Source organism: Mesoplodon mirus (genome assembly GCF_964341445.2).
Source record: "Mesoplodon mirus genome assembly, chromosome: 5".
Lineage (NCBI taxonomy): Eukaryota > Metazoa > Chordata > Mammalia > Artiodactyla > Ziphiidae > Mesoplodon > Mesoplodon mirus.
In genome coordinates this window covers 37,185,457-37,210,930 of record NC_138980.1, presented here as the reverse complement: position 1 = coordinate 37,210,930, position 25,474 = coordinate 37,185,457, and the positions used below count along the sequence as shown (strand labels likewise).

General features: G+C 50.4%; 1 protein-coding gene across 3 annotated transcripts in view; it reads left to right on the top strand.

Annotated features, from left to right (window-relative positions):
* MLLT1 (MLLT1 super elongation complex subunit) overlaps window positions 1-25,474 on the top strand; it is a 120,577-nt gene that overhangs the window by 80,735 nt on the left and 14,368 nt on the right. For 2 of the 3 annotated variants that reach the window (XM_082622746.1, XM_082622745.1), the window contains exons 4-5: window positions 21,384-21,527; window positions 24,691-24,816. In XM_082622746.1, the coding sequence (XP_082478872.1) occupies window positions 21,384-21,527; window positions 24,691-24,816 (270 nt within the window). The remainder of the gene's footprint in view (window positions 1-21,383; window positions 21,528-24,690; window positions 24,817-25,474) is intronic. The other variant, XM_082622747.1, reaches the window with a different exon arrangement.

Below are 25,474 nucleotides of genomic sequence, written 5' to 3'. Positions count from 1 at the left end.
GATAAATTTCCACTTGGTTATGTGTATAATCTTTTTTAATGTGCTGTTGGATTCGGTTTGCTAGTATTTTTTGAGAATTTTATATTCACAAGGAATATTGATCAGTAGTTTTCTTGTGGTATTTTTGTCTGGCTCTGGTATCAGGGTAATAATTCTGACTTCATAGAATGTGTTAGGCAGTGTTCCTTCCTCTTCTATTTTTGGAAGAGTTTGAGTAGAATTGTTAATTCTTAGAATGTTTGGTAGCGTTTACCAGTGAAACCATCTGGTTCTGGACTTTTCCCTAATGACTTATGGCATTGAGTGTATTTTCATAGCTTATTTGCCTTTAACTTCTTTGAGGTGTCTGTTCGAAGTGTCTGACCATTTTTTAAAATTGGGATGTCTATTTTCTTATTATTGAGTGTATAACTGTGATAGAGTGTTTAATATATTGATTGTATAATAGTGATATTCCAGATATCAGTCCTTTATCAAACCTTCCTCTTGCAGGTATTTTCTTCATCTATGGCTTGTCTTTTCAGTCTCTCAGTCTCTTAGTGTCCTGCAAAGAGCAGAAGTTCTTCATTTTGATGTAGTTCAGCTTGATTTTGTCATGTGTGGTTTGTGGTGTATCTGTGTCTGTAACATAATATTTATCATTTTAGCCATTTTTAGATGTATAATTCAGTGGCATTAAGAATACACACGATGTGAAATAAGCCAGACACAAAAGGCCAAATATTATGTTCTTTCACTTGTATAAAGTATCTAGAATAGGCAAATTCACGGAGACAGAAAGTAGAATAGTCGTTACCAGGGACTGGGGGAATTATTGTTTAATGGGTACAGAGTTTTCGATTCGGACGATGAGAAATTTCTGGAAATGGATAGTGACAGTGGTTGCACAACATCGTGAATATACTTAATGCCACAGAATTGTACACTTGAAAATGGTTAAAATGTTAATTATTATGTTACATATATTTTATCACAATAAAAAATTCACCAAAAAAGTAAAAAAAAAAAAAAAAAAAAAGAATATGCACAGTGTTGTGCAGCCATCACTGCTGTTTCCAGAACTTTTTGATCATCCCAAATAAAACTACCAATTAAATAATAACCTCTCCTACCCTCAGTCCTCTATTCTACTTTCTGTCTCTGTGAAGTTGCCTATTATGGGTACTTCATGTGAGTGAAATCATACAATATTTGTCCTTTGTATTCGCAACGTTTTCAAGGTTCATCCACATTGTAGTGTGTGTCCTTGTTTCATTCCTTTTTAAGGCTGAACAATATTCCATTGTATAGATATACCACATTTTGCTTATCCATTCATCTATCTTGGACACTTGGGTTGCCTCTATGTTTTAGCTACTGGGAATAATGCTGCTGTGAACATGAGTATACAAATATCTCTTTGAGACCATGCTTTCAATTCTTTTAATTTTTTTTTTTTTTTTTTTTTTTTTTTGCGGTACGAGGGCCTCTCACTGCTGTGGCCTCTCCCGTTGCGGAGCACAGGCTCCGGACGTGCAGGCTCAGCGGCCATGGCTCACGGGCCGCCGCTCAGCGGCATGTGGGATCTTCCCGGACCGGGGCACGAACCCGTGTCCCCTGCATCGGCAGGCGGACTCTCAACCACTGCGCCACCAGGGAAGCCCTCTTTTAAATTTTTAATTGAAGTATAGTTGATTTACAATGTTGTGGGCTTTCAGTTCTTTTGGATACATACCCAGAAATAGAATTGCTGGATAATATATATAGTAAATCTATTTTAATATTTTGAGGAACCACCATGCTGTTTTCCATGGCAGCTGTACCATTTTACATTCTCACCAACAGTACACAAGTGTTCCAGTTTCTCCACATCCTTGTCAACACTTGTTGCTTTCTCTCTCTCTCTCTTTTTTTTTTTTTTTTTTTGATAGCATCAGTAGTAATGTGTGAGGTGGTATCTCCTTGTGGTTGTTGTTCTTGTTGACCACACTGCGTGGCTCGTGGGATCTTAGTTCCCCGACCAGGGACTGAAACCAGGCCCTCGGCCATGAATGCACCGCGTCCTAACCACTGGACTGCCCGGGAATTCCTTCATTGTGGTTTTGGTTTGCTGCTTCTAATGATGAGTGATGTTGAGCATCTTTTCATGTGCTTATTGGGCATTTGTATATCTTCTTTGGAAAAATATCTATTTGAGTCCTTTGCCTATTTTTGAATTGGGTTGTTTGGTTTTGTTTTGTTGTTGAGTTTTATGAGTTCTCTATATATTTTGGGTAATAATCCATTATCACATATATGATTTGTAAGTATTTTCTTCCTTTCTCTAGGTTGCCTTTTCACTCTGTTGGTCATGTACTTTGATGAATAAACGTTTTTAATTTTCATGAAGTCCAGTTTGTCTATTTCTCCTTTTCTTGCCTGTACCTTTGGTGTCATATCCAAGAAATCATTATCAAATCTAGTATTGTGAAGCTTTTGCCCTATGTTTTCTTCTAAGAATTTTATAGCTTTGGCTCTTACATTTAGGTGTTTGGTCCGTATTGAATGAATTTTTGGATACGGTTGTTAGGTAAGGGTTGAACTTCATTCTTTTGGACGTGGATATCCAGTTTTCCTAACGCCATTTGTTGAGAAGACTTATTTTCCTGTTGAATGGTCTTGATGCCCTGTTGAAAATCACTTGACCACACATATGAGGGTTTATTTCTGGGCCTTCTAGTCTATTTCATTGGTCCATATATCTATCTTTATGACCAGTACCACACTGTTTCAATTACCATAGCTTTGTAGTGTTTAAAAAATTTTTTTTTAAATTGAAGTCTAGTTGATGTACAATATTAAATAAGTTACAAGTGTACAACATAATGATTCACAATTTTTAAAGGTTACACTCCATTTATAGTTATTATAAAGTATTGGCTATTTTTCCTGTGTTGTATAATATATCTTCACAGCTTGTTTTGTACCTCTTAATCCCCACCCCTATCTTGCCCCTCCCCTCTTCACTCTCCTTACTGGTAACCACTAGTTTGTTCTCTATATCTGTGAGTCTGTTTCCTTTTTGTTATATTCACTAGTTTGTTTTATTTTTCAGATTCCACATATGAGTAGTATCATACAGTGTTTGTCTTATTTCATTTAGCATAATACCCTCCAAGTCCATCCATGTTGTTGCAAATGGCAAAATTTTATTCTTTTTTATGGTTAAGTAGTATTCCGTGGTGTGTGTGTGTGTGTGTGTGTGTGTGTGTACACCATATCTTCTTTATCCATTCGTCTGTTGATGGACACTTAGGTTGCTTCCGTATCTTGGCAGTTGTAAATACTGCTGCCGTATCTTTTCAAATTAGTGTTTTTATTTTTATTTTTTCAGATATATACCCAGGAGTGGAATTGCTGGGTCATATGGAAGTTCTATTTTTAGTTTTTTAGGAAACCTCCATTCTGTTTTCCACAGCAGCTGTACCAAGTTACATTCCCACCAACAGTGCACAAGTGTTCCCTTTTCTCCACATTGTTGCCAGCATTTGTTATTTGCGTTCTTTTTGATGATAGCCATTCTGACGGGTGAGGTGCTATCTCATTGTGGTTTTAGTTTGTGTTTCTCTGATGAGTAATGTTGTTGAGCATCTTTTCCTGTGCCTGTTGGCCATCTGCATGTCCCCTTTGGAAAAATGTCCCCTCAGGTCTTCTGCCCATTTTTTAATTGAGTTGTTTGTTTTTCTGATGTTGAGTGGTATGAGCTATTTATGTATTTTGGCTATTAACCCCTTATCAGTCATATCATTTGCAAATACCTTCTCCCATTCAGTAGATTGTCTAGATTGTCTTTTTGTTTTGTTGATGGCTTCCTTTGTTGGGCAATAGCTTTTAAGTTTAATTAGGTCCCATTTGTTTAGTTTTGCTATTATTTCCTTTGCTTCAGGAGACATCAAAAAAATATTGCTACAGTTATGTTAAAGAGTGTTCAGCCTGTGTTTTCCTCTAGGAGTTTTATGGTTTACAGTCTTACATTTAGGTCTTTAATCCATTTTGAGTTTATTTTTGTATGTGGTGTTACAGAACATTCTAATTTCATTCTTCCACATGTAGCTCTCCAGTTTTCCCAGCATCACTTAATTGAAGAGACTGTCTTCTCTCCATTGTATATGCTTGCCTCCTTTGTCATAGATTAATTGACCATAAATGTGTGGGTTTATTTCTGGGCTCCCTATTTTGTAGTAAATTTTGAAGTCAGGAAGTGTGAGTTTTCCAAGTTTATTCTTATTTTTAAAGATTTTTTTGGCTATTTGAGGTCCCTTGAGGTTCTATATGAATTTTAGGGTAGATTTTTATATTTCTGCAAAAAAAAAATGTCAATGGTATTTTGATCGGGATTGCATTGAATCCCTAGATTACTTTAGGTAGTTTGACATTTTAACAATATGGAGTCTTCTGAATTCATGAGCATGGAATATTTTTTCATTTATGTCTAATTTCTTTCGGCAATGTTTTATAGTTTTTATTGTACAAATCTTTACTTCCTTGGTTGATCTCTAAGTATTTTATTCTTTTTGATGCTGTTGTAGGTGGAATTGTTTTCTTAATTTCCTTTTCACATTGTTCGTTGTTAGTGTATAGAACTGCAGCTGATTTTTTGGTGTGTGTTGATTTTGTAACTTTGCTAATTTATTAGTTCTAACAGTTTTGTGTCTGTGTGTGCAATCTAGGATTTTCGACGTGTAAGATTATGTCATCTTCAATAAGAGGTAATTTTACTTCCTCCTTTCCAATTTGTATGCCTTTCTTTTCTTTTCTTCCCTTTTTTTTTTTTCTTTTTCTTGCCTAATGTTCTGGCTATTATTTCATAGGTGTTGTATAAAAGTGGTGAAAGTGGGCATCCTCGCCTTGTTGCTGATATCAGAGGAAAGCGTTCAGTCTTTCACGGTTGAGTGTGATGTTTGCTGTGGGCTTTTCATCTGTGGCTTCTATTTCTAGTTTGTTGAGCGTTTTTATCACAAACGAGTGTTGAATTTTGTCATGTGCTTCTTCTACACTTATGGAGATGTAATAACTATTGAGCAATATTACTTATAATATTGTTACACCTCAGATAATTTTATACTTGGGAGAAAAGTATTGAATGATAATAGGCCAGGGGCTGTGTTAGGCATTTTACAAATAGCTCCTATAACCCTCACACAATCTCTAGTGGGTGTGAAGTGCATCTCATTGTGGTTTTGATTCGCATTTCCCTAGTGCCTAACGATGTCGAGCATCTTTTCATGTGCTTTTTGGCCATTTGTATATCGTCTTTGAAGACATGTCTGTTCATGTCCTTTGCCCATTTTTGAATTGGGTAGTTTTTTTGGTGGTTGAGTTGTAAGAGTTCTTTGGGAATCCTGGATAGGTGCCCGTTTTTAGATGGTGACAGAATTTGCTGGGCAGGATGAATGTGTGATGTGAACTTCTCTGGGTTGGGAGCTTGAGCTCATTCAGGGGGATCCAGATGGTCACCCTCTGATCACATATGACCCAGAAAACCCTACGAGCTGTGGCCAAGTTGTTCCTTTGGAAAGTGGTCTGGGGTGTTGGTTGTGGCCTGAGAGAGCATGCCTGGACAAGGCAGCGTGTCCAGGATGAGTAAAGTATCCTAGGACCAACTGAATGAACAGAATCTTGCTGAAATGCTCCCTTGATATCTGTTCGTTGTCCCAGAAGTGTCCCCAGGTCCTTGAAGCCCTTCTTGTTCCAACAAGTGAATTATATCTTGTGCCCTGGCTGTCCAGTAGAAATATGTAAGCCACGTATGTAACTCGAAACTTTTTAGTGGCCATATTAAAAAAGGTTACAAGAAACAGGTGAAATTAATTTTAGTACTGTAACTTATTTAACCCAATATATCCAAAATATTAGCATTTCAACATGTGTAGTCAGTATTTTAATATTAGCAAGCTATTTTATATTCCTTTTTAAAAATACTAAGTCTTTGAGAAAAATAAAAAAAAAGAAAAAAAAAATACTAAGTCTTTGAAATTTGGCTTTACACTTACTGCACATCTCAGTTTGGACACTAGATTTTATTGGAAGGACTTGATGTGTCTTTAGGTTCCATAACGTTCACAGTCAAAGAAAGAGGTAGCTTTGCAAACCCAAGTTGCTCCAAATGTGCATAAAGGTGTCTTGAGTAACCCAACCAGGATGGACTGGCTCATCATCACGAATTTTTTTTTAACTTTTAATTCTGAAATAACTTTAGAAACACAGAAGAGTTGCAAAGATCATACAGAGAGTTCCTATATACCCCACATCCAGCTGCCCCTAATGTTAACATCTTACATGACCACCGTACGTGATCAAAACAAAGACATTAACATTAGTACAGTACTTCCTGTTAATAGGCTTCATTTGGATTTCCCCATTTCTGTTCTGGAATCCATCCAGGACCCTACCTTGCATTTAGTGGTTGTGTCTCTTTTTTTGCCTCCTTCCATCTGTGACAATTTCTTAGTCTTATCTTTCATGACCTTGATGTTTTTGAAATATACTAGCTAGGCATTTTGAAGAATGCTCCCCAACTTGGTTTTGTTTTTTCATGACTAGACTGGGGTTGTAGGTTTTGATAAGAAGACCACAGAGGTGAGGAGCCCACCCTCCCCCCACCTCCCTGTGCCCCACCCCCATCATTACCTCACAGTAGTGTGGACCTGATACCAACTTGACTTATTACTAGGGTTGTTACCTTGATCTGGTTAAGGGGCATCTGCCAGTCTCTCCTGTGAAATTACTCTGTCCCTTTCCATACTGTTAGAAGCCAGTCACTTATGGCCAGCCCTCACTCAAGGGCAGAAAAATTAAGCTCCACATCCTGGTGGGCAGAGTTAAAACCACCACAGTAACTAATATCTATTTGGGGGAGATACTTTGAAACTATGCAGATCACTTGTTTCTTTTTCAAGCTTCATCCACTAGTTTTGTCATCCATTAGTGTGTTCTATGGTGATTTCCATTTCACTCGTTCCTTCTACATTTATTAGCTGGAATTGTTCTGTAAGGTAGTTGTCCCTTCTGCATTTATTTATTTATTCAGCCCTTTATTTATATCAGTATGGATTCATGAATCTTTGTGGGGTTTTGGGGGGGTTATAATCCAGGCCTATCGTCATTTGTTTGGTGGTTCAAATTGTTCTCACTCTGGTGGGTGGGGACTCCCTCAGGTTGGCCCCTGGGCCTTTTCATCATGTTCCTGTGCTTTTTGGGGTGCTTCCTCGCTTTCTGGCACCACAGGGTGCTCCAAGCTCATCTTGGTTTTTTCCCCTGCACCAGCCCTAGAATCAGCCCTTTATCCAAGGAGCCTTGGTCCCTTTGATTAGAGAAGGGTATTTAAAAACCAAGATCTGGGAGCGAAGCGTGTTCGTTGCTCCTGGGGCGTCACTGCTTTTAGGCCCCTCAGAGGGCAGATCTGAGAAGCGTATGCATGTATACTAACCGCCCCGCCTGTGCTCATCCCTCTGCTGTCTGTATATGTAAACACAAAAGTAAACATCAGTTCATGCCTCTGCCTCCACCTCCAGTCCAGCACCACCGAGTTCACTCGAACACCCCTCACCCCCACCCTTGCTGATTTTAACTTCTTTCTCTGAAGGGAGACACCTGGCTCTCCTTACCTGCAATATACTTGCTTATTTGTTTAACCTTAGTGTATCTGGAAAGTAGTTTCAGAATCTCTAAGCCATATTCCTGTGAGAAGTAAAGTAACGGGGTCTGCATGCAGTTTTTGTCTCAGCCTTCCAGGATCCAGTTAAAAGTTCTTTGTGGCAGCTCCTTTCTTCCATCATTGCTGGTATGGTTGTGTCATTCGTGTGTATACAGTTAGATTCATTAGTCATTGTCTGAGCTCTGTCTGGGGTTCCCTTTCCCCACCCATCTGGTTATTATTATTATCACCATTTTAGTTTGTCTTCAGTGAAGTTCATTCTGGGTTTTGACATGATAGAGTCATGCAACCACCATAGCGTCACCACACAGATCCCTTCACTCCTCCCCAGACCCCCTCCCGCTGTCCCTTTGAAGTCAGCTCCTCCCCGCACCCTCAGTCCCTCAAAAACACTCATCTGTTTTCCATCCTTAGAGTTTTGCCTTTTCCAGAATGTCACATAAATAGACTCCTACAATATGTAGCCCTTTGTGTCTGGTTTCTTTCACTTGGTGAGATGCACTTAAGATTCATCTGTGTTGTCACATGAATGAATAGTTCATTCCTCTTTATTGTGTGGATAATGCTGCATTTGTTTATCCATTTGCTGGTTGAAGGACATCTGGGTTATTTCCAGTTTTTGGTGATTATGAAGAAAGTTGCCCTAAACGTTTGCAGACAGGTTTTTGTGTGGATGTAAGTTTTCAGTCCCCTTGGGTAAATACCCAGGAGGGGGGTTGCCGGGTGACACGGTACAGGTAGGTTGGACTTTATGAGAAACTGCCCACCGCCTTCTGAGGTGGCTGCCACTTGGCACCCTCACCAGCAGTGGAGGAGGGTCTTGCTGCCCTGTGTTCTCGCCAGCGCTTGATAAGCTCTGTTGCCTTCTTTTTGCCTTTTTTTTTTTTAAGTCTTTATTGAATTTGTTATGATATTGCTTCTTTTTTATGTTTTGGTTTTTTGGCCGGGAGGCATGTGGGATCTTAGCTCCTTGACCAGGATCAAACCCACACCCCCTGCATTAGAAGGCAAAGTCCTAACCACTGGACCGCCAGGGAAGTCCCCCATTTTGCCTTTCTAATGGGCAGATAGTGGTAGCTCTCTTCAGTAGCCTTATTGAGATATAATTTATATACAATATAATTCATCCATTTAACGTGTACATTTCATTGGTTTTTAGCATATTCAGAGCTAAAAACATACACTGCGACCATCACCACTAACTCCAGAACATTTCCATCACCCCAAAAGAAACCCCGTCCCCATTAGCAGTCACTCCCCATTCCCGCCTCTGCCAGCCCCTGGCAACCACTAATCCAGTGTCTGTCTCTGTGGGTTTGCCTGTTCTGGATGTTTCACATAAATGAAATCACACACTCTGTGGCCTTTTGTGACTGGCTTCTTTTATTTAGTGTAATGTTTTCAAGGTTCATCCACGTTGTAGCATGTGTCAGTGCTTCATTCCTTCTTATGGCTGAATATATTCCATTCAGAGTGGATCACCTTTTGTGTATCCATTCATCGGCTGATGGGCGTTTGGGGTGTTTCCACCTATTAGCTGTTTTGTGAACAAGTTTTTCTGAGCCTATATGTTTTCATTTCTCTTGGGCATATACCTAAGCATGGCATCGGTGGGTCTTTCGGTAATGCTGTGTTTAACTTTCTGAGTGGCTGCCAGACTGTGTGGCACAGCAGCTGCCCCATTTTACCTTCCCACCAGCAACGTCCAAGGTTCCAATGTGGCCCACACTTTCTGTATCTCTGACTACAGCCATCCTGGTGGGCGTGAAGTAGTGTCTCATTAGATTCTGATTTGCATTTCCCTGATGGCTGATGACACTTAAGCATCTTTTCATGTATTTATTTGCAACTCATATATTTTCTTTGGAGAAGTGAAGTGACTGTTCAGAATTTTTGTCTTTTTTTTTTTTTAATTGGGTTAGTTTTTTTCTTATTGTTGAGTTTGAGTAGTTCTTTATATACTCTGGATACAAGTTCTTTATCCGGTACATGATTTATAAATATTTTCTCCAAGCCTGTGGTTTGTCTTTTCATTCTCTTTAACAGTATCTTTTGCCCAGCAAAAGTTTTACGTTTTGATAGCCCAGTTTATCATTGTTTTTTCTTTAATGGCTTGTGCTTTGGGTCTGGCAAAGGGAATCTAAAAACCCATGAGTTTTGTTTTTGCAGCCCACTCACTGGCAGCCTGTTCGGAAACAGCTGTTTAAAGAGGGAGAAGGAAATTGCCTGTAAGGAAGATGGTATCTAGAAGGCGATGCCATTGTCATTTATTCTTTGCAGTTGAGGGTTTTTAGAAAAGTTTATTTATTTACAGTGAGGAGGGGGAATTGCTTTTCTCCTGTTTTGGGTGTGTTTTTGTTTTATTTTGTTTTTGCTGCAGTTTCATTGATTTATTCAAGCAGCAGATATTTACCGAGTCTAGGACACAATGAGGACCAAAGTGGATCTGGTCCCACGTCTGGTGGAGCGCCCAGACCGACAGGGCAAGAGGCGCTGGACAAGCAGGGATGAGGGCAGCGAGGTCAGCACCAGTCCTCAGTGCTCTGAAGCCGGGACGCGGGTGCTGCCAGCGCGTCGCAGGGACCCGCTTAGAAGGGGGTGGCGGGGAGGTGCCGAGAAAGGTTTCCCTTAGGAAGCCAGGCTTTACTCAGAGCCTTGCGTGTGGGTGGGAGTCCGCGGGACACAGCGGATGGGAAGACACCCTTCCTGGTGAGGGTTGGGGACACGTGAGTTCAAAGGCAGGCCGGGATGGGAGGGGTGAGCGCGTTGGGGAGCATTGGAGAGATTAGCCCAGTTGTGTGTGATGCGGTCACGCTCGCTGTGTAAAAGACCCCTCAGGCCCGTGTGCGGCAGGTGGGTGTGCTCTAGACCCTCAGCGAGGGGTCGATCCCTCTGACCCCTGTGGGTCCATCTGCCTCTTTGCTCGCGAGATCTTTCGGCCTTGGCCTCAGACTCCGCGGTGAGGCGCCTCTCCCGGGCCTGTCCAGGTTGTCTGGTGGCAGCACGGTCACATGACTGGGCAGACCTGGCCCAGGCCTTCCTGGGAGTAACTCAGTGGCTGACAAGCGGGAAGTACTTGTCCGTGTCCTGGGGAAGCAGTGTCGGTGTCCAGGGCTCAGGGGCCCTGAAGTAGCCACGTGAAGGGGGGCTTGGGGGCTTGGTCTCGGGTGTGAGCAGGTGCGGATGAGCTAATCTCATTTTTTTCTTTTTCAAATTAAAGCTGGTTGCCCCTTAGTCCTGAGTTTCTGGCTTGAAGCGATTGGTGAGACCAAGAGGAGAAAAGAGGGTCAGTGGCAGGGTGGGGATGAGAGGTCGTCTGAGTTCAGAGACACCTGCTCTGTCATATCCCACATCGGGCCGGCAGCCCTCGCCTGTGCCCTGCGGATGTCTGGTAGGGAGTGAATGCTGGCCTGGGCACACATGGATGTGGAGCCCTCAGCTGGGCCATTTGGGCTGCGAAAACTTCCCCGAAGTTGACCTTGGCCCCGTTTGCTCTGGTCTCTGCCCTCCTTCACTGTGAGATGTACCGTCCACTTAATGACACACTTTGGGAGGAGAAAAAGAACACATCATGGGTGCCTGCTGACTTTAGGACACAGCCCGATTTTCAGAAACGTAGAATGTGAAGAAATTTACTCCAGTGGTTTTCTGCTGATATTAGACATCCTCCCTGCCCTCCACTCCCGCCCCCCGGCAGGCTGTTACTGGACACTGAGCGTTCACCATCACTGACTTTCCGTGACTTTTCTCAGATGCCATTAGCTGAAGTCACAGAAAGGGCGTCTTGGTACGTTTTATTAGCAAGTTTGCGTGGTTTTATTCAGAAAGGATTTTTTGTTTGTTTGTTTTAAAGTAAGTTGAAACAACGAGGCTGGCTTCTGAGCCGGAAGCCCTCAGAGACCTCGTCTTTGACGTTCCCGCTGACTTGTGCTGGGGGGATGACAACGTGGGCAGCGTGGCAGAACCGGCGACATGTTGTGGGCGGTGCTCTGGCCCCCAGGTCCTCAGCCCCACCCCGGGCAGAAGCAGCTCTGGGTGCCTGGCTTGCTGGTGGTGGCTGGTCAGGCTTTCCCCACTTGCCCTCAGTGTGGGTTGAGACGGCGGGCGAGAGTGGGTCTTGAGTGATTAGGCCCTCGCCCCTGGTGGGACCACCAGCCCCGCACACCCTCTCGGCTCCCAGGCTCTCTGGGGCCTTGCTGGGTTCAGGGGGCGGGCAGCCCTCGGCTGCTCTGTGCCGGGGACAATTGTTGGTCGAAGCAACGGGGGGGTCGGCCTCGCTGGTGGATCCCTGAGGAGCCAGGACAGAGGGGACATGGTGGGAGGAGACCAGGGAAGAGGTCAGGGGCTGCCAAGTTGTGACAGGCCGCGTGGATGCCGGCCAGCTGTGCCTCGGTTCGTCTTTCCCTGTAGCATCCCTCTGCTCCTCCGTGTGGGACCCCAGAAGCATCTGTATTTCCTAGAGGGTGGGTGTGGAGCCCCGGAGAGGCACGCCTTGAAAGAGCGAATGAGTGAGAGAAGAGGTGCAGCCTGACCCACTTGTGTAACCGAGCCGTTTGCACTGTCACCCCCCAAAGTGAGGGGGGCTCAGGCAGTGGGAGGGTGCTTGTCCACATCAGCCCGGGTGCTCTCTTGAATGGAGCTTCGGCTCAGGCAGCCTCAGTCCCAGGTTAAGAGGTGATCCGTGTTTTTGCATACCTGGCTCTTGTGTCTCTTTGTCTTGACAGCACTGGGGATGGGGGGTGCTTAGATGCGGGACAGTGAGGTCCAGGGAGGAGACCAGCGAAGCCTGGGTCCCCTTGGGCTCCAAGCACTCATGGGCTCGTCCCAGGACGCCTCACCCTTTCTTCTTTTTTGTCTGTTTTGGTCCAGGTTTCCTTGTCAGGTTGCCATTTTACGTGTGTGTTCGTATTGTTGGCTCCTTTCTCACCCTTTTTGGTGTTCGCTTGGGGCCTAAGTGAACTGTTAGGGCTCCAGATAATAGAAGCTAACTTTAAGCATAAAAGTATTTGTTTCCATACAAAGCTCTTTAAATTGTAGTCTTTGCCTTTCTGCTACCTTGTTTTAATTTCTAATTGATTATCAGTGCACTGATATATTCAGAATATAGGTTACCAAAAATTCAGACAACACTGAAGCATGCAAAGCAAAAAAAAAGTGAAACTCTTCCCTTTCCATGTCTCCATCCCCCAGCGTCTTTGCTCCTAAGGGATGAGTGGTGGTGTGTGTGTCTCCAGCCGTTCCCCCGTGGGTTTTACATTTCGTGTGTGAGTGAGGCTTTGCTCTAGAACAGTGGGCTTTCCTCCTGTCCTGGATTTGTGGGTTTGCTCTTGCTTTCCTCCACGGGCAGCGGGGCTTGGAGCTTGTCCATGTCCTTGTGGAATGATGACCAGCGTTTCTGGGGTCTGTTACTTCATTTCACAGGTGAGGAAGCTGGAGCAGGAACTGGTGGTGTCACCTGCATGATGTCACCTGCTCGATGTCCCCAGCAAGTGCAGGAGCCAGCGGGCTCCGGAGTCTGCCCCCAGGGTCACTGTGTTCTGTCTGAGCGTCCCTCAGTGGGCGTGCACCATTATGTTCAGATGTCAGAGGTACATTTTCAAGGAAAGAGAATGTCCCTGGCACCCCTGACCTCCAGCCGGGCCGTCCTGACTGGCGTCTTGGTGGTTTGCCTCTCTGGCTGTCTCCCACAGCACTGCAGTGACCGTGTCCCCTGCAGCCGGCCCTGGCAGGCCCCGAGGTCACCCGCGGGGCGGCCTCCTGGCCTCCTGGCCTCTTGGGCCGCCCGACAGCTGCTGCCCATGTCGTGCTGCCAGCCAGTCACAGCCGCTCCTCCTGCCTTCCCTTGTGCACCCAGAACCCTGGGAGTTTATTTCCTCCTCTCACTGAGGCTCAGAGGGGTGGAGTGGCGGGTCCGGTGTCACACAGCAAGGCAACGGTGTGACACCCGGGAGGCCTCAAGACCCCAAAGCCCACGGTTTTCAGCCCACATTGCACTGCTTTCCTTAACGCTTTTTAAAAGTTTTTCTCTTACTTCTAACTGCAAAGGTGATATGTGGAGGCTGCGAGGAATCCGGGTCTCCTCTCCAGCCTGTTTCCTTGAAGTGGCCACTGTCACCACTGTAAGTCACCTTCCAGAAACAACATCATCTTCTGTGTGTATGTGTATGAGTGAGTGGGGGGGTAGGGGGAGGGAGAGAGAGAGATGCGATTTCAAACTGAATACCTGTGGACCCTGCTGTGCCGGTACCCACAGCTCTGCCGAGTTTTTCGCGCTGTCTGCTTAGCGAGCCCCTCAGCTTAAGACCAGCCATCATGGAACTGCCCTCCCCGGCTGAGGGCCACCGTCACTCCTGCAGGCTGCCTCAGTGGCCCTCCCTGAACACTTGTTTACTAGGCGTGTAGGCTCGATCCTGGCAGTGGGATTTCAGGCGTTGCTTCCCTCGCGCTGTCTCTCTCGGGCGGTCCGCGATTCTCTCCTGCTGCGTGGAAGCCCCGTTCTGGTCGGCCTGGGCCGGGGACTCGCGGTCCAGGCCAGAGGAGCTGAGTGCACAGAAGCGCTGGGTCTGCACACGCCCGAGGCTTTGGTGTGCCGACCCGGTGTCCGGCCTTTATTGGTTCCGTGTGGCGTTGGCAGATGATTAAATGCTGCAAAACCTCAGTTTCCTTGCCCGAGGAGCGGTGAGAGCAGTGACTAACTCTCAGAGCTTTTGCAGGATGAAATAAGGCGCTGAGTAAAACCTGCCACCTGGCGCCTGACCCCAGGGAGGGCTGGCAGGGCTGCTGGCGGCAGGGCGGTGCAAGGGGTGGGGGGATGGGGGAGACGTAAACCTGCGGCCACGGAGGATCTTGGGGACGGTGGGAGGGTGGCCGCGGGCCTGCCTGCACCCTTGTCCCCAGTACCAGGATACAGGCAGCCCACGTAGGTAGTCAGTAGATGCTCGAATGCGGAGCTGTGGGGAAGGCTGGGGGGGCTAGGCGTGTATATTTAAACTTTTAAATATAGAAAACCAAGAAATAGATGCAGAAGCAGAGAGGGCAGCAGAGCAAACCACCACATAGCGCCCACCACCCAGCTTCAGCACTTACTCACCTGCAGGCGGTGCTGTTCTCGTTTCTGCTCCCAGCATGTCTTTTATTTTTCTTTTTTCTTTCTTTTTAACATCTTTATTGGAGTAGCGTTGTGTGTTAGTTTCTGCTATATAACCCAGCATGTCTTGAATCAGGTGTTAGGCATCCTATTTTTTTACTCTGTAAATGTTTCAGCCCATGTCTATGAAAGATAAGACTCATTAAAAACAAAACAAACAAACCTAAAACAGTATTATCAAATCTAGAAATTAATAAATCAATAATTCTTTAATATTGTCAAATATCCAATAATATCAGAGTTTCCCTGTCTCACATATATATATTTTAAATAATTTGTTCACATCAGGATTCAAATAAAGTCAGTACATTGCTACTCATTGCTGTGTCTCTTAAGCGTCTTTAAATCTTTTTTCTCTCCATCTCTCTCCCTTTCTCTCCCTTGCAAAGCATTTTCGGACGCTGTATTGTGGTCCCATAGGGATGTTGCTGACTACAGCCCTGTAAACTGCCAGTTAGGTCTAGAGCCAAAGTCAGATTCAGGTTTACCTGGTTGTCCTTTAAGCTCAGCATATGCGAACCCCGGGACCTCTCAGGGAACAGGCCCGAGGGACCAGCGAGGGCAGAGGAAACAGCCACAGGGTCCTCAGGAACCAGGGGTCCTCCTCGGCTGGTGAGGCTGCGGGAGCCTTCCATTTGACCTGGGGGTCCTCCGGGCCAGCCCTGCCAGCTGCAGCAGAGGGGGGCCCTGGAGATGGCCCCGGGGGGGGGGTTCTGAGGTGGTGGACGGGGCCCAATGCAGAGCTTCAGTCAGCCGGCCCAGGGCTGGGGGCTGCTGGCCCGGACGGGCCCCATGGCCCACACTCCCCGCGCAGTGGACAGGTGTGTGTGCTGCCGGCTTTGGGCACTGACACCAGTTTAGCCAGTTCCTCCGCATCTTAGTTTGCTGAGGCTGGAGAGAGATGCTGGCCTGTGGCCAGTGGCCCAGGGCCTGGCCTGAGAAGCCCTGAGGCCGGCCTCAGGATCCCGAGGGTCCAGGGGTCCCGCTGGAATGCCTAAGGATGTTAGTTACTCTTGGGATTGCTGCCCTGCACGCCTTGAGCTCGGCCACCCCCCACCTAGTGTGCTGCTGGCTCTTGGGGGGCTGTGGTGCAGCCTGCCTCTTGGCTTTCTCAGGAGGCTGGTTTCCTGGGGGCTGGGCAGGAAGTGGTCCGCCACCCTCTTGGAAGTTCCTAAGCCTCTCAGGCCCCAGGTCTTGTCCCGAGGGAGCTCTGACCATCAGTGTGTGCTGGGGCACATGCTGGGTTCTGGGGGAGGCCCCTGCCCAGCCCACGTGCCGCCCCCGGCGCTGCTCCTCAGCACTCACCTGGGCATCCCAGAGAACTCCTCCTGGGCGCCGTCTTGGGCCAGTGCATTGCCCTGTTTGGTTTGTGTGGGTGTGAGAACCGCTCCAAGGGCCAAGGGTTCCAGAGGATACTGCCTGCCTGGAGGGCGTCCTGGCTCCCTGCTGACCGGCCTCTTGGCACCGGGCATGTGCTCTGCCTCTGGTTCAGTTTATTCATCTGTGAAATGGGGACAGTAAGAGCACCTGTGCTTGGAAGAGTGCCTGGCCTCAGGGATGCTCCACGAAGTACTGTTACAGAGCAGTTGGCGTCACGTCAGCATCGCTGCTGCCCTGAGGGCTTCGGGACACTGGAGACCCTCCTCAGCCCTGGCCGTGCTGTGGGCACATGGCGGGCACCCGTGAAGTTTCTGTAGGACAGACGAGTACGTGGGCACGTTCAGCAGACATGGGTGCTTGCTCAGCGCTGCCCCATAGGAACAGAAGGGGTCCCTTTGTCCAGAAGGGTGGGTGGACAGAAAACAGACATGCATCCTGTGGACCATGACGAAGGCTGTGATTGGGGATAATGGTCAGAGGAGGCCCTCGGAGGGAAGCCATTGGCGGGCTTTAAAGGAGTGGGTTGGGGATGAGCCAGGAGCCGGTTCAAACTCCATGAGTTGAGAGGAGGCCGCAGCAGAAGCAGCTGGGTGGTAGGGGCAGCGAGTGGTCCAGAGGAGACGAGGAGGGGCTGGCTGAGGGGCCAGGGACTGGGGGAGTGGCTGGACCAGCCTTGCAGCTGCATCACCAGGCTGCGGCTGGAGGGCGGGGGGGGGGTGTCACCCAGAGAGGGCAGAGGCAAGAGGAGGGCCTGGTTCTGAGCCTCGGGCGCCCAAGTTTGGCAGCAGGGGTCCCGTGTATGGGCTGCATCTCCACGTGCCCTCGTCAAGCCTCCGCTTCTTCCTGGTGAAAACAGTGGTTTACGTTTCTTAATGGTGCAGAGCTGAGCCCTGTGGCTGTAGCTCATCCTCCCACCTTACAGGTGAGGAAGCTGAGGCTCAGGAGGGCAGGCCTTGTGCATGGAGAGACGAGCCCCAGGCCCAGCCTGACCCTGTGCCCTGAAAGGGGGACAGCCAGCTGTCTGCTGACCTCCCCTTGCTAACACACAGGTGCCCTCAGCCGAGTTCCTCCCCCTAGCCTGTAGCCTCACTGCCCTGTGTCCACTCGGAAGGCGACCGGGGAAAGTTGGAAGCACCTGCAGGAGTGGACGGGGTGATGGACGGGCCCCTGGGAGCTGTCTGTGGCCTGCCGCCCCCGCCTGCGTCATCTTGGAGCAGACCCCAGGCATCACCATTTCACGTGTCAGCGCTTCAGACTGTGTCTCTAAAAGATATGGGCTGCTTTTTATTTTTTTCTTTCTTTTTTTAAAAAAATCAATTAATTTACTTTTGGCTGTGTTGGGTCTTCGTTGCTGCGCGCGGGCTTTCACTAGTTGCCGTGAGCAGGGGCTGCTCTTCATTGTGGTGCGCGGGCTTCTCATTGCAGTGGCTTCTCTTGTTGCAGAGCGTGGGCTCTAGGCGGACGGGCTTCAGTAGTTGTGGCTCACGGGCCCAGTAGTTGTGGCGCACGGGCTCTAGAGCGCAGGCCCAGTAGTTGTGGCGCACGGGCTTAGCTGCTCAGCGGCATGTGGGATCTTCCCGGACCAGGGCTCGAACCCTTGTCCCCTGCACTGGCATGTGGATTCTTAACCACTGGGCCACCAAGGAAGTCCCAGGGCTGCTTTTTAATAGTATAACAATACCAGTGTCACACCTGCAAATTATCAATTTTTTAATCCCCAGCCTAAAGCTCTTTCCTGTCTGAATCAGGATCTTGGCCGGACCCACACATTGTGATTCAGGGGGTTGTCTCCTAAGTCTCTTTGAATCTATAGATTCTCCTTCTACGTTCTTTTTCTTTCTTTCTTTCTTTTTTTGTTTCTTTGCACCTTATTTGTTGGAGAAGCCGCGTCATTTGTCCCGTAGAGTTTGGTACCGTCTGCCTTGTTGCTGCTTTTGTCCCCATGGTGTCTGCATTTAGCACAGTCCCCTGATCTCTGTCTTCCCTGACAACGTGCACTTGAATCTGGAGGTGAGGTCTTCCCGGGACGGTGGTCCATGCTGGTGATGTTGGCAGGGTTGACAGACAGCACCTGGGTGACCGACCTGTCAGGAGTCACAGATGGCTGGTAATCTTGTTCCTTCTTCATGTAGTAGCCAGGATACGTTTGTGCCATTTACCCCTCTTATCGTCTGTGTGTTTACCTAGTGGGAAAGCAGGACAAATGCTTGCTTCCTCCCGCCTCCTTCGTTTGCCAGTTTCAGGCCCTGCTCCCAGTCTCGACAGACGTTCTGCCGGCCAGAGGCTGTTTGCTCCCCAGCACACAGATCTGTGCTCTCTCTTCCCCAGCCTCAACCCCCGTAGAGCCCTCTGCCCCCAGGATGAGGTTCACCCTCTCAGTGGCGGCCAAGGCCCTTCTCTCTGGGTCCCCTGCTGCCACTGCTGTCCACCCTCCCCTCCAGCTGCAGCCACGTGGGCTCTCGGGGTCCCAGAGAGGACGCTGTGGCCTGTGGCGCTTCTCTGCACCCTCTAGCTGTTCTCCAAGCCTGTCACAGCCTCCACGGGCCCTTCGTGGCCCCCTCCCCACCCCCACTGTTGGGTCAGGCCCCTCTCCTATCAGTGGTCACATTTCATTCTTTTGGCGAATATGGAGCGCCTCCCCAGGGCCAGCACCCGGGGAGGGGGGTGCAGGACAGGAGTCCCCACAGCCGCTGCCTCCAGGGGTTCCAAGCTTAGTGGGGACACACACCCAGTGTGACAAATGCCTCCATATGGGTGAACACAGAGGAGGGGCACTGGCCGCATGTAGGGGCATAACAGTGGTTACTGGGGGCTGCTTTCTCTTCCTTAACAAGAAGTGGGAGGCAGCAGCTCTGTGGTGCTAGGGCTGCCCGCCTGGGGTGCTCTCGGCTTCCCTCCACGCCTGTGCCGTGGCTGATGCTGGCCTGCAGCTGTACCGTGTAGCATCTCACAGTTAGGCAGGGAGAAGAGAAATGCTGAGACTTTCTTGCACTTTTTTGATTTGAAAAGGAAAGCCCTCCCTAGGCTGACCTCCCTTGTCTCATCGCCTCAAACTAGGTCACTGTCCACCTTGGACAAGGGGACTGATTTCCAAGTCTCGTGCAGATGGGCGGGGTAGAAACCCACTCTTCTTGGGGCCAGGCGCTGCCAGGGGAGGGGCCGGGTCAGTGTCGCTGGCGTCGGGTCGGCTCGAGAAGGCAGCTCCTGGAGGGCAGGGTTAGCAGCTCCATCGCGTGACAGATGCACCTTCTACCTTTGTGGCCTGGATGGGGGGACAGAGTCGTCCAAGTGCAACTGCAGTACCTCACTCCTGTCCCCTTTGTTCAGAAGCGGGCGTGTGGCCAGCCAGGCTGCCGCTCCCCGCATCACCAGCTCACCACGCGCCATCTGCCCAGGGATGGCGGGGCCGCCGGGGCCCTGGTGCCCCACCACAGGAGGAAGGGGCAAAGAGAAGCCAGCCCCGGAAGCGCCAGTGAGAGGGCTCAGCTGCCCTGCCCCTCCTTCCTGACCCCGGCCCGACCTGCCCTCCTTCCTCACCTCCTGTGAGAGGCCGCCACGGGCTCCCCGTACTCCTAGTTTTCTCTCTCCCACGGATAGCACTTTAAAAAATTGGGGTGTAATTCACATACCAGGAAATTCACCCTTTTTAAAGCACACCAGTTTGTTGGTTTTAGCGTGTTCACAGTGTCGTGCAGTCATCACAGTTTTCTAGTTCCCAGGACGGTCTCATCATTCCAGAAGGAAACCTCATCCCTATTTGCAGTTAGTTTCCACGTTCCCCTCCCCCAGCCCCTGGCAACCATGAAGCCACTCTGTCTCTGGATTTGCCTGTTCTGGATGCTTCGTGTAAACGGAATCACACACTGCATGGCCTTTTGTGTCTGGCTTCTCTCACTGAGCATCGTGTTTTTGAGGTTCATCCACATGGTAACGTGTCAGTGCTTCATCCCTGTTTGTGGCTGGATACCATTCTGTTACATGGATGGACCACAATATGTTTATCCGTTCACCTGTTGATGGACACTTGGGTTTGTTTCCACTTTCTGACTATTGTGAGTGATGCTGCTGTGGATACAGGCGTACAAGTTTTTATGTGAATGTGTATTTTCATTTCTTTTGGGTATACATCTAGGGGAGATATGTGGGTCATGCAGTTACTCTGTATGCAACATTTTGAGGAATTTCCATACACTTTTCCAAAGGGACCACCATGTTACCTTCCTGCTAGCAGTGCGCCAGGATTCTGGTTTCTCCACATCCTTGCCAAGGTTTGTTATTTTCCTTTTTTAAAATAATTGCCATCCTAGTGGGTGTGAGGCAGTATTTTGTGGTTTTGATTTGTATTTCCCTAGTGGTTAATGGTGTTGAGCATCTTTTTTTTTTTTTTTATGTTGGGGGTAGGAGTTTATTAATTAATTTATTTATTTTTGCTGTGTTGGGTCTTCGCTTCTGTGCAAGGGCTTTCTCTAGTTGCAGCGAGCGGGGGCCACTCTTCATCGCGGTGCACGGGCATCTCACTATCGCGGCCTCTCTTGTTGTGGAGCGCAGGCTCCAGACGCGCAGGCTCAGTAGTTGTGGCTCACGGGCCTAGTTGCTCTGCGGCATGTAGGATCCTCCCAGACCAGGACTCGAACCCGTGTCCCCTGCATTAGCAGGCAGATTCTCAACCACTGCGCCACCAGGGAAGCCCTTGGGCATCTTTTTGTGGGCTTACTGGCCGCCTGTATGTCTTTGGAGAAATTTCCCTTCCAGGAAAAGGACCGGGGGTTGAGGCTGCAGGATCCTGGTCATAGAGCCTGGGGTCCGGTCTCAGCATTGTCGCTGAGCAGCTGTGTGTCTTGGAGCGTCGTCTTCCCCGTTCATGGGCCGAGCACTGAGGGTTGAGGGGGACGTGTGTGCGGGGCTCTGAGCAGGACTGCTTCATTAACCAGCTGGGAACATCATCCTGATGATCTTTATTTCTGTCGTGGTGCCTGCTTTGCCGCTCTGCAAATAGTAAGTTGATTTATTTTGCATGAGCAGAGCGATGGGGAGACACACACACACACAGAGAAGCTGATGAGGGTCCAAGGGGAGAGGGGGGCAGGCCCGGCGGCAAGGAGTGCCTGTGCCTGGCCCGTGGCTGCCCTGTAGCCTCCTGCCCAGCCCTCTGAGTGGACTTCCTTGTTTTCTCTGTTTAAGGAGGAGCCAAGGAAGGTTTGCTTCACCTACGACCTGTTCCTGAACCTGGAGGGCAACCCGCCCGTCAACCACCTGCGCTGTGAGAAGCTCACCTTCAACAACCCCACCGTGGAGTTCCGGTACAAGCTGCTGATGGCCGGCGGGGTGAGTGTGCCACTCCACGTGCCCCAAAATGGCCCCCAGCGCTGGGCGGCCCTGGTGCTGGGGGCACCTGGGGCTCTCCAGCGTGTGGTCGGGCACCCAAGACCCAGAGGGGCAGGTTGCACGGGTGGCGCCCAGCAGCTTTGGATGGGACCCAGGCGTCCCGAGTCTGCACTAGGGTGTTGTCCGCTGCGAGTGACTAACTAGTATCTAGTTACCCTGTAGCTTCTTGTTGGCTGTGGGTAATTAGCATCCTCCTCCATGGAGGTGGGGTGGGGTGGGGGGAGGGGGCAGGAATGGGCGCGAGGCCAGTCTGTCAGCTTGGCGCAGCACCGGAGCCAGTTTTAACCAGATCAGCAAGGCCTCGTGGGGGCCGTGTCATCGATGGGGCGGGGAGCAGCCCCGGCTCTGTAGGGGCTCCCTGCTGATGCGCGCTCCTGGCGGTTTTGTCTTGGTGACACAGCCTCTCAGAACTTAGGTCTCCGTGGCGAGTTGTGTGGCCAGTGATCCCCGTGCACGTGGCAGGGCCCTTGGAGAGCGGAGTGGGGTGCTTGGTCGTGGAGGAGGACTGGACTGCGCCGAGGGCGGTGGGCTGAGCACACAGGCATCCCGAGCCTGGGACGGAGGAGTCGGGCCGGGGGCACGAGAGCCTGTGTGTGCGCACGTGTGTGTCGTGGAGGCAGGCCCACCTCCCCAGTGCGTGCAGGGCGTTTGGCTTGGTTTTCTTTGGCTCTGGGGAGCAGTCCTTTCCTGTTCACTTAATTCAGTTGGGTCTTTCTATAAACTTTTTTAAAAATATGAAAGCAATCACGTATTCATCACAGAATACGTGATTAGGTTATGCTGTGTTCCCAGTAAAAGATTAGTGTGCGATTCTAATCTAGCACATGATGGCTGACGGAGTCGTCACAGCGCCGGGAGGTGCAGCATCAGCTTACACAGACGTTGGCCCCGAGTCTGCTGGGTTGAGTGGTCCTCCCCCAGCTCTGCTTCTCTACCTTATTTTCGCTGCCAAATATTTTCCAAAGTATTTCCCGAGGTGTTCCCGGGTGTTCCCCCAAAGCTTTCATGGTCACCTCTCTTTGGGAGACAGACACACAGAGCGCCCACGGGCCTCTCAGAGCCCCAGAACCCAGGCACCGAGACCTTGGCTCCCCACGTAAAGTTGTTTTTTGTTTTTTTTTTTAACCTTTAGAGTCACATGGGAAAACTGGTTATATCATTTATAGTCATTTATTTTATTTTTTAAAAACTAAAACGTTTTGAAATTTAAAAAAAAAGATGTTTTCTTTGCTCTGAGGAGATGCAGGTTCAGTGAGCATCATCTAAACACATAAAACTGGAGGGCGGGAGGAGGAGGAGGAGGAGGAGGTGCGCAGAGGTGGGGGAGGGATGTGGGGAGGGCAGGCATGGCCTGCAGTTTGGGAGGGAGGAAGGGAGGCCTGCGAGCTGCCGCCCTGTGGTCTCTGCTGGCTGCTGTTCTGGCCCTTTGGGGCTGCCTGGAGAGCCGGTTGGCTGATCAGGAACTTTCTCGCCCTTTGGGGCTGCAGGCTTCAGGCCCCAGGCTGATGGCAGAGCAGTGCTTGCTGGTCCTAGGAGCTGCCCGAGACCTTTATGGGACGGTGGCTCCCGAGCCCTGAGTCCTGGTCCCTGTTTGCCATTCTGGGGCTCTGGGTCCCAGTGGCGCCGCCTTTGCCATCCAGTGGCAGATGGGCCCGGAGCCTGCCTGCGTTGACGTAGATGTCGGCGCTGGAAGCACGGGAGGAGCGGGCCGTCGGTGAGCCCACGAGGACTGCTTTCTGTGCGACCCCTTCCCCCGGGGTTGCCTGAGCCCTGTTGCTCCTTGCATGAGGCTCAGACACCCTCAGCGGTGACCTGAGCTGCTTTCCGCTGTGCCAGGCGATTGCCCAGCCCCTCAGCTTGTGTCTCATCCTTTGCCCCGTCGGCAGGTGAGCTGCGCAGAGGTAGAGGCTCCTTCAGAGGCCAGGGGTGAGACGGGTCCCCGTGGAGCCATGTGCCCCAAAGGGCTGTCACAGACAGGCAGTGACATGGGAGGCCTCCACGTGCTGTCCTGGGATAGGGTTGGTCGGGGACCTTCATTTGAAGGGAGAGAAGTTGCAGCGAAAGTAGAAGGAAAAGGTCTTCGGGTGGATGCACTAAGGTGTCCTGTGGCCCCGCCGTTCTCCTGGGCTGCGCTCTCCGTTGCTTCCCTGTGGCCTGGAGTGTGCGGGTCGCCAGCAGCGTGATCCTGGGCCTGGTGGGGCAGGTGGCTTCTGGGAGCCTGGTTCAGAGCATGGTGGTCGGACAGGCTCCCGTGAGCAGCACCGCCTCAGGCTCCGCTGCGGGGCTTAGGGGGCGAGGGTCTCCACCGCCCTCCTTTCAACCCAGTGTCCCTGCAGCCAGGTGTGACCTTGGCCCCCCTCATATGAAACGCTGGTTCCTCGGGGAATCCCAGGTTCTCAGGGTTATTCATGGTGCCTGTTTTACCAAGCTAAATGCTTTCTTCTTTTTTGTGTGCGCTTTATTCTTTTGTTCTGTCTCATCAGCGTCTGGAAGGCTCCCTCTGAGCGCTGACTGCTACTAGGGTCAATTTGCGGTGTCAGTATTTCGAGGACTTGCCCGCCGCCTTCTCCCCCTTTAGCCGGGGCCTCGAGAGCCTGGCTGGAGCCGGGCAGGTGTTTCCCCGTGCACCTCCTAGCAGGACCCCGGACCCTCCCTCCTCTGGGCTCTCCCCCCTGCGCCCACCCCACGCTGCTCTCCTCTGGCCTGGCCGCACTCTCCCTGTCTGTCCACCCCGCCCACCTCACGGTGGAGGAGGGCATCAGGCACACACATCCCGCACAGGTTGCCCCCTCCGCCGCAGCTGCCTGCTCTGGGTGTCCGGCCGGCTTCCCGCCCGTGCCAACCGCGCTTCTGGTCTGTCTGCACCGCCGCGTGCGGGGCAGCTTTGGCCACAGCTCCGTGTCTTCTCGGCCAGCCCGGCCCACCGCGCCCAGCCATCCTGGGACTTGGCTTCTCTTCGCTCTCTGCCCGGCCCCGCTTGGCTCCAGCGCTCGGCATTCGGCCCCTCCCGGAGGGAAGCTCCGCGGACGGCTTCCTCTTGCCGATCGAATTTCCAGCCTGCCTCCTTGCTCGTTGATAACATCTGTCTCTTCTTTATCACTAGGTGATGGTAATGCCCGAAGGAGCAGAAACGGTGTCCAGGCCCAGCCCCGACTACCCCATGTTACCCACAATTCCACTCTCTGCCTTCTCTGACCCCAAGAAGACCAAACCGTCCCACGGCTCCAAGGTTAGTGAGGCGGAAGGCCCAGTCACGTGGGAGCGCTGGGGCCCAGCGGCGGGGCCTGGGCTCAGGGCGCCCCTCCGCAGAGCTGGACCTTCCGTCCCTGGACTCGCTCCCTTGGCATCCTCTCTCGGAGCACATCTCTGTGCTCCGCCCGGCTGCTCTGCCCTTCGTCAGGAGGCTTGCCCTCCTGAACCGCTCAGACAGCCAAGTGATCACAGGTTCTTCCCCCGTTCCTCTTGAGGCCAGAGAGCCTGCCCCGTTCTCCCGTCCACCGAGTCCGAGGGCCTAGGGCCACTCGGACAGAACCCTGAGAGGCTGGCGTGGCTGGGGGCCGTGGACAGAGTGTGTCCACCGCTGCCTCCTGGCGTAACTGGAACGCCCCATCCGTCGGGGCTGGCGCTCCCTCCCGCGGCTGCTCCAGGCTCCGCTTCCTTCTTTGGCAGCAGCTCTGGGCAGAGAGAGCTCACCTGGGGGAGGGGCCAGGTGGAACCATGTGGCGGAGCCAACTGTTTCGCCCCAAGAAGAAACGTTTCATCGTCTTCTCTCGGCCAGTCGGGCAGGTGGCACTCTGCCCTCCCGACACCTCTCTCTCTGAACTGTCCCAGAGTGGCCTCCGGAGCCCTCGGGCTGGTACCGCAGTGGACCTGGAAGCTTGTGAGCA